Genomic DNA, 9,230 nt, shown 5'->3' with positions numbered 1-9,230 from the left:
CGTTACGCTGGACGGGACTGATATCGCATGGATGATACTTTTATAACCCAGATGTTTGACAATTGCAATAATACACAACCATGAATCCATACCGCCCTTCAGCTGGCTATATAAGTCTCTGTTCATTAGTTTATAAAAGCTCCAAGAGCCCAGGCGTCAAGGAAAGGATACAACCCGACACCAAACCGTATAAGCCATACCTATACATCACAAATTTAGAGCCCAACTATACCCCCAACCTTTCATTATTCTTCGCAAATCTAAAGTTCTGGTGATATGAATTCTGCTTCACAAATCCTTGATAGGGACTCTTCTCTCCAAACCTCGTGCTCGTCTCCATAACTGACATATTATCCCTAACAGCATCCATCCCGTTGCCCGCATTCTCCGCCCAACGTCCCGTCGGCCTAAACTTCAACTCCGCACCTTCACTCGTCAACCCACGGTCTGCCAATAACCTCGAAGACTCAATCTCTAATATTAACCTCTTAGCGATACGATCCGTCATCTGCCTAACCGTAAGGTTTACTCCCTCAGAAGCTTCCTCGTCACCATGCCAAAAGAACCCACGGAGGATAGGGTCACATATAACACCTCCTATTCTAAACCTCAACTCCCCCAATATAACAGCCTCAGACGCTTCCTCGACCGGAGGGGTCAGAAAAACCGGATCATCCAGAAACGGCGAATCCGTGATATCAACTCGTAAGGGTTTTGCTTCATCGGGCCGCCAATAGAAGAATGTGTATTTCGTAATCTCGCCGTTTTTCAGAGTACACTGCATATGTCCCGTACTAGCGGCGACAAGGCGGTGTACTGTAGCGTTACTGTCGGTTAATGGGGTTGTGTAGGTATATCGTCTTTTCTTGAAGTTTGGTGTTACCATGAGTATATCTGCCCATTTGCGACAAACACAGGAAGCGACGATACGGGCATCGAGAGAGAGTTCGCAGAGTATTTTTTCTTGAAGTTCGGTGGGAAGAGGGAGAGACGGTTGGAGTGGTGGCGGACATGGCCCGTCCTCGGGTGGGATATCTGTTGTCATTGAGTGTTGTTTGTTGTACTTTTTTGCAGGTGGTTATGGGAGATGACGCGGAAGCCGATACCGTGGTAGACGGCTCGGTTTTCGATTTGAGTCCTTGCCTTCGAAAGAAGGTCGGATGAATTCTGAGTGTTTGGATTTATTTTAATTATATCTTCACCTGGTTTGAAGTGGCGACAGTCCTTTCAATTTCTTAAACCAGTCTCGTGCGCACTTATGGGAGTTGCCATAATTGTCTAGTGCCGCTGCAAATGTGATGTAGTTCGAAAGTCAGATTCGGCGGGGCGAATGGCTATGATAAACATACAAACAAATTTGTAATTGCGGCCTAGAAGATCCTATGATTTCTATAAACTTATGTCCCATTAACAGGAACCCAAAAGAAAGGCGCCTTAAGGTAAATGTATATGCGACCCTTTTTTAAACCCGCCAAAGCCGACGAGCTCTTTTTATAGAACTTTAAGAATGGAATCCTACTTTCAGTCAAGTTGTATTACACAATCAGCCGGCTCTCACACAGTCTTTCTCAAAAAGAAAGAATCATGCCAGGGTATTTTAATAATCCTGGCACATATATGCAAGGCTTACAAGCTTGTTAACCCTTGGCTTTTGGTCTGTTCTAACCTTGTAGTCGTAACGTTCGAATAATCCATGTCATGTTCGATGCGGAGGAAAACCAACCCGAAATTCGATATTTGGTATCGATAACAGTGCGGGGAAATTGGGATCCTCAGACCACCGCCCGGCCGGGTACGTACCCTAGTGCTACACTATTCAATAGAATTTAGAAATTAGAGCAATATTCGGATCCAAGATAGTTGGTAGATATTAGATGCTATGTTGCCTCGAAATTCCAAGGGACCAAGCAAGCTATACACCGTTATGAATACACGCCGAAATGGTATCAATGGTACACTGAGCAAAGTTAATCCTAAACATTGAAACCAGAGCTAGAAAAATCATATAAGGAAGTGCGGGCGAAGACACCGAACGCAGGGTTTATGTCATCAATAAAAAATACGTTAAAGCGGACCTCATCCGTGCGACTGTCACTGCTTCGTTAAACAAAATAAAGATCATGAACGGACATTGAGGTACTAAGATATCGAAAACCAAAGTATACGTGAGAGATGCGTGAAAACCAGCCGTTACAAAATGATATCATGAAACTGGCAACATCTTTCAAAAGCAAGCAGCACAGAATCAAAACGAGCGAAAACAAATGCACCAAAAGGAGATCCTAAGAACGAAAACGAAAGAATAAGACAAGACACTCCGACCACCCGCAATCACAAACTCGATGCCTCAATATCCCATATACATCAATGCGCTTCCTTAGCACCCTGTACCTTCTTCTTTATTCCGCCTACAAAATCAACGATCTTAGTCTTCCCTAGCTGTGCAATATTCCCAAGGTCATTATCGTCTTCATACAACCCGCTGGTTTGGGGCGCATTCCCATTCTTGTAGTTTGTAGCAGAAACAGCCCTGGTATAATTGGCACCTCCACCAGGCGATGTGTTTCGCTGTTTAGGACCAGGGGTGGTGGGTGTAGGTGTCGAAGATATAGTGTACCCAGCACCAATGATTGGTTCCTTGCTCCCACTTTCCCATACTGCACTAATGCCAGATGAGCCTGCGACACTTTCCACAACAGCCTCCCATCGACCGGATAGGCTACTTGACGGCCTCTCCGCATTCTCGGCCCGTTCAACGCATGTAGCCATCCGTTCTTTGAGGTGCAGACATATTTCGTGGAACTTCAACACGTCCGTATTACCAGCCACCTTAGGGTGGTTTATTGACCCGCCTTTTGCTTCTTGGAGTTCGTGCCATTTGAGCCACATCTGAACCAACCTACCGATAGCACGGGGCTGATCGATGAGGAAGGGTAGTGATGGGAACCCTTCTTTTGAACCCTGCTGGAGGCGTGCTTGAATGGTAATAGGCGTCGCGTAGGATGGTGGAACCTGGAAGCTTGTAACGACCTCTGGTGGCGATGCGCTCACAGAGTCAATATATTTCTTGAACTCCCCATTGTGTTCCTACATAGATATTAGCATTCGAAAGCATAAACTATAGGAGTGTAGTGAGGGATACTTACGACTAAGAACTCGTTCATAGGTTCAAACCATGGCTCTTTGACACCGAATGTAGTCATATTCGCCAACCCTTGAAGACTCTTCGCTACCAATGTCAATGTACGTTGGGCGCGTGTTCCAGGATGATCTATTTTAGGGATTAGCATTGAAAGCCATACAGCCATGCAGTGAACTTTGGCACTTACCCTTCAAGAGACCGAACATCTTCGGATTCATAATAGCCGGGCAGAAGAACCGCAAAAACAAAAATCCTGAAACACTGGAGTACGTCGGTCCGGAGATAATACCTCCAAATTTCTCTTCCACGCATAGCCTAATATGGTATAGCACCTTCTTCACCTCCAACGGACATTTATGCCCGGAGTAACAGATAGACTGCCACAGATTCCTTACGAGCGAGTTAAGAGTTTTCCAGTTTTGCTTAATCTCGTCTTGGTTCTTGCATTTCATAGGATCCACCTCACAGTATAGGTCCTCTTCTGCAATTCGCTTGACGTGCCCGCCAATAGTTTCATCCATATACTCCTTGGCATAGCGTGCCATGTGCGCTTCTACCGCTTTGGTCAATAGCGAGTTCCCACGGAACAATATATTAGCCTCCATCTGGGCGCGCTTTGTGCTGTCTGACTTAACGGAGGGGTCGGGATTCGCCTGATTCAACTGAACATCAACATCCGTGGAGGAGCCAGTGTTCGGCAAAGCTTTCAATCCGCCATCTTTGTAGATGCCACTGACATCCGCTTCTGCGAGAGCCATGAGCCAGTCCACCGACTTTCCAGAAACCTGGAAGATTTTTAATAAAGTGTGAGCCAGGCGGCGGAGATCAGTGTTCACGATCTGGCTAATTAGGATCGTAAGGCCGTTGGAGAAGTTTGAAATAAGCTATCGTAAACAGGTTAGAAGGATCCTTTAGAGAAAGTTGGAGTAGACAGCGCCATACCTCAAGCAAAGGCTTGTATTCCTCCATCATCAGAACCACAAGTTCCTCTTTCCTCATCCTCAACATGACTTCACCAATAGGCGCTTCCTGGGCCTTGGAGACAGGAAGAATAGGCCACCAGGTCTCCGTCTCGGCGTCGAACTGCAGGTCGTTGAGATTAATTGTAATAACCCCAATGGCCTCACCGGTTATTATCTGATAGGTCGAGAGAGGTCCATTGCTGCTTGTCGGTCCACGATCCCGCTTGTGTTTTACAGTCCTTTGCTTCAGTACCACCTCGATGACATTCAGCTGAGAAGGGAGCTCGTTGAATTCAAATGTTTCCATCCACATGCAACTCGCTCCCTTCACTCTTGGAGGAGACCGCGCTCTGATATCCCCATCAATGAAAAGCTCGAAGAAGAACTCAGTGTCCTTCTTCTCGCTGAACTGGTGCCGATATTCATCCGGTTGGTGGGGTAGATTGGGAAGCTTGGCCTCGACGATCTTCATACTAAAAAGTCGGGGTACTCTAAACGCATCTATGAGAGAAGACGCTCCAAAGTCGAAGTTTGGGGCTACAGAAGGAGTATGAGGCGATGCAGCTGTTGAGGCGCTGAGGCCGGTTACGCCGGCGGGTCCATAAAGCTCGGGTACGGTGTACGCCCTCAGTAGAACGAACCAAACTTCGAATAAAATCTTTGTATCCAAAGCGAGGTATATCGGCGGCGTGCCTGCCTGGAATCGTGTATTTGTACTAGCATGTGGGTAGATACCGATACAGTATTCCATTCCGAGCACAGAGGGATCCAGATATTGGATGGAGGAACGAGACAACGAAGACAACGTTACGACATTTAATAAAGCGACATCAGTCTCGTTGTACAGTTTGAACTCGCCGTTCTCTTGAAGGATGCACGAGATCCTCCGCCATGTAGGTCCGACCGCTTTGTTGGATTTTGACGACTTGTCCTTGGATGTGGCGGCGGACTGGGCATTATTACCCTGTCCGCTGCGATCCCACAACATCATCTTGCCAACTTTAATGATAGCAGCATCTTTTAGAACAGTAGCATCCGAATTACGCCTGCGGTCCACTTTCCGATCGGTCGCCAGTCGGACTGGCTGCGTCTTGATTTTCTTATTATTAGGTCCCGCAGGGCGTATCGGCTGCCAACAAAGAAGGGCCGCCAGCCAGCAGTCGTATTGATATGCATTCAGCGGCCGAAGTTTGATATCTTGACGCGAGCTAAATGTAGATACTTCGATGATACCCTCGTGGTCGTCTGACTTGGTTCCATTGGTCCGTATCTGGCAGCCACGCAGGTCCCCAATGACAGTAACCTTAGTCTTGTCATCTTTGACATGGGTGAGGCGGCCGGTCTCCTCTTGGATTGTGCAAAACCCTTTTGCCCAGGTCATGCCATCTCCAATTCTGTATTCCAAGTTACCTTCCATCTTGCCCCGTAATTCCTTCATTAAGTTAAGGACTTTACTGGCGTCGCCCCCTTGAGCTGTTTTTAGGTTGGATATTGATTCCGAAGTCTTGATTGAATGAAGTGCGCCGTTCGAGCCTTCCTTCTTGACTGGCTTTTGCTTGAGTAGTTTGGCATTATTGTTTGCCTTGGGTGTCGCTGCTCGCTGCGGGGTGCCATTTGATGCATATATGGTTGTCGAAATCTGAGCACTCGACCCAGTTAAAGGAGGAGCAGATTGTGGGACTGGCGATGATGGCACACTGTGGTTAGGTGATGTCCCTGGGGCATATGGCCTTCCCCTTAATGCCTGGAGTGATGTGTTTAAAGATATTTCGTTCATTGGGGCAGCACTAGCAATCGCGGTAACATCCGTCTCATCGGTGCTACTCGAGGGAGAATGAGGAATGGCTCTGGCTCGCGTGCGATATTCGATCGTCTTTTCATTCGACAATGGCTGAGGATGACTAGTTGGCGCAAATGTAGCGCTCCGAGTAGATATGGGGAACTGATTCATCCGCGGTTCAGGTTTGTAGACGTCATTGTTTGGGGTCCTGGGAGGAGTTGACAAGGCGGACCTTGGGTGTGCATCCTTCTTGATTTCATCATCACTTGTACCCTGAGGTACCGGGCGGATTGTCATATCCCGAAACTGTGCCAGGCTATTCATAGACATTGTAGCAGACTGGCTCCGCCTTACCGTCTTGCTAACTTTCCGCTCCGGCGAGTTGCTACTAGAGGATGGTCTCCTATTAAAAGCCCTCCCAGTTGAATTCGTCGACCCAGCTATCATCCCATTAGTCCCCTCGCCATTTAGAGAAACCATCATTGTCATGATCTGCTCTAGATTCCCGGCCACGTTGTCAGCAGCGCTTTGCCGGCCGATTGCAACCACGTTTGGTCTCCTAAGGTTTTCCAGAGAGCGATTTCGGTAAGGTTCGATATATGTACTAGATGTAGTGATATGTACAAGTATATATCTTCAGAGCGAGGCTGCCGGTTTGCCTTCTCCGCAGCAGCAATTGTCAGGGCCTTGTTGCACAAAGTTGCTGATAAACCAACTCGTGAGGTAGTCGTACAAAAGACCACAGCTGCTTCGTACAACGTTATTAGGAGGAAAACCGAGATTTGGTCGGGTTGATTTATATCCAATACCGAGGATATACCGTCCGCAAACCAGCCAGCAGTGGATACGTTTTTATTTGTCGGTTCAGCCGTAGTCTGGGTGGGGCGTCCCTTTTTATTCCAATTGCGATGGCGTAAGATTTTTCGACGCCCTATATTTGCAGTGTCATAGCATTGCTCTCCCAGTTCTGGTAGCCTTGGTGAAGAACCTGCGGAAAAGGATAATGGTTTCTGACCCCAGGTTGGATTAACTATGTTCCCAAAAGCGAAGGCGTAAGACAGTCTTGGAAGGCGAGGTGAAATGATCCAAAACCAAACTGAATGAAGAGAATTCCTTTCGAAAAGAGGGTCCCAGAGGAAACGGGTAATCGGTTTTCACGATCTTAAGATCGCCAGATCTTGCACTAGCCTAGCTGGTAAAAGTTGGTGTGATTCCGGGTTTAATACTGCAGCATAAAATACGTAAAAGATCCCCATTCGGCCATCACTTTGAGTGGAAATAAGAAGCACAGACAGATCCACAGAATGAAGCCCCTTGTACAATCGCCGGTATCCTGGTCTCGGCGCCGTTGTAGTATTTTTTTATATTTTTTATTTCTTATTTTCCGTTGCGTCGTCAACTCCGGGAATTTTGGTGGTGTGGATTTCGCCTAAATTATTGGTTGAGATGAGGCCTGGGAAGGCCAGCCGATGAGATTGGATGGCGGTACGATAGTGGCTTAAGGAAGGTGTCCCGAAACCTGAGACAGCGCAAATGCAGCCTCTACTCGTGTCCCTGCTGGTTATTGTTCTTTTCCCTCTCTCCGAACGAACGACGAAGCTGGCTCGAGTCGTCGTGAAACCTTTAGTTATGTCCTTCCCACGATTTCAAGAGACCTGTTTTTCGTGAGTCGACACCTGCGCCCTTTGTACCGCCAACTACTACAACCACCCACAACCAGAGTGGATGTCCTGCAAGATGGAGATGGAGAGAACGAAATAGAATAAAAAAACGGCCAACCAGCTGAAAGAAACAGGCAGCCTTAACGTCAGAAGGGTTGGAATGATTGGATAGGAAGGCCGGGATGATAATTGCTGTTGGCTTCTTTCTCGAAGAAATTTCGGGGAGTGGAACGGAGTGAGGGGCCTTATGCACTGTTCCTGAGAGATACTGGTGGTTATAAAGTGGAGATGCAGGACGAGGACGAGGGGGGAGGAAATATGGTCATTCAGGTACCAGTCAACAACACAACAGCGAACGACCAGGCACCATACCCATACATACTATTTATTCCCAGCCTCTTGCCGGCGTGGAGGTAAAGCAGGGACTATTGTCTGCGTAGCGGTACGGATTGTGCTAAAAGCACTTGAAACCGAGTACTAAGTTAGTATAGCAGTTTAAGCAGTACAAAGGCCCACTAACAAAGTAAGCAAGGAAGCTAGTTAATTCCAAGCTGAGTAGCCTCCGAACTTGTTAAATTTTTTTATCTCTTGATGATATACTGGCCATGGTGTTGTTATGGATCTGTCCCCCTCAGACTAGACCGCAGACCCACCACATCTTTCAGATGCCTGGAGTTTCTTCCCTTCGCCTATAAGGATATTGACTGGGAGAGTCTCCCAATTCTGGTCTCCATCCTGCCTCTGCCCATCGCGGGTGCTGGCCAATAGGCAGCGTTCACGCTGCTGCACGCTCCGGCCGGCCATACAGATGCGGACCACCCTCCAAGCATCGAGTTGTGCATTTATGGAAGGTGCATGAGGTTTTCTCCCATCTTGTCGTCCCACATATCTTGTCACTGTTCCAAAGAGTAGCTCTATCTCCATCAGTCAGAAACCTGCATGAAATCCAGTTCCCAGCAGACGAGTCCCAATTCTTCTATCGCTTGTGGCAATAGAGTACTTAATAAGTACCTATTTGACCCAACTAAGCATATTTCTTCTACGTGCCCTCCTTCCCCATCGACGAAATCCCCTACTTCCCGCTGACTTTCTCATGCCAGGATCGGATGAAAACGCCTCGAGTCGAGCCTGTTCCGCGGCCAGACCTCCACCCTTGTCCCCATGTAGGCCGAGTAGATCATGTACCGTACCATTGCTACTGTGCTTGCATGCAGCTTTTCATAATACATTTGCTGCCCTGCTTAATTAATTGAACTTAATAACTTGGATAAAGCCCTATCTGCCGTTTCGTTGCCCGGCTTAGCTTACTGGATAGATTGCGAATAGAACGTTTCTCCGCAAGCTTCCTTCATTTCCAACGGGAAGCGACCATGGTTTCAAAAAATTATCGTAACGACTAGCTCCATTATCGTCAGCAATAATATTAAAACTTGTGGTCATGGTCGTGCTGGGACATTCTGCATAATATAAAGGGTAACTTAGCCGTCAAGAGGTCCCTTGGGCGAGGTCAAAGCTTTTTTTCCCCTCTTTCCCTTGCATGGAACGTTACCGGAATTTTGCCATTTAGCTGGAGATCTTCAAAGGGGTAGTTGAGCCACACATGCACGTGAAAGGCACCACTGTGGCTTGACAATAACGATGCACCGCCATCACCGCCATCACCGTCAGAGTTAGTGGGTAGCGTC

General features: G+C 47.5%; 2 protein-coding genes across 2 annotated transcripts; both read right to left on the bottom strand.

The window, feature by feature from the left end:
* Positions 1-226: 226 nt before the first annotated feature.
* Positions 227-1,045, bottom strand: DFL_005544 (uncharacterized protein; the record flags this gene model as incomplete). Its single annotated transcript, XM_067634818.1, has 1 exon — positions 227-1,045. The coding sequence occupies one exon, from the start codon at positions 1,043-1,045 to the stop codon at positions 227-229; it is 819 nt and encodes a 272-aa protein (XP_067489310.1).
* A 1,319-nt stretch (positions 1,046-2,364) lies between these two features.
* DFL_005543 (uncharacterized protein) lies at positions 2,365-6,214 on the bottom strand (the record flags this gene model as incomplete). The annotated part of the gene is made up of 4 exons (XM_067634817.1): positions 2,365-3,087; positions 3,147-3,271; positions 3,330-4,026; positions 4,085-6,214. The coding sequence occupies 4 exons, from the start codon at positions 6,212-6,214 to the stop codon at positions 2,365-2,367; spliced, it is 3,675 nt and encodes a 1,224-aa protein (XP_067489309.1).
* Between the last annotated feature and the right edge of the window lie 3,016 nt (positions 6,215-9,230).

The sequence above is a fragment of the Arthrobotrys flagrans genome, assembly GCF_004000055.1.
Source record: "Arthrobotrys flagrans strain CBS H-5679 chromosome Unknown unitig_9, whole genome shotgun sequence".
In the NCBI taxonomy this organism is placed as follows: Eukaryota; Fungi; Ascomycota; class Orbiliomycetes; order Orbiliales; family Orbiliaceae; genus Arthrobotrys; species Arthrobotrys flagrans.
Note: the sequence above shows the minus strand (reverse complement) of the source record. Positions and strands in the feature narration are given on the sequence as shown.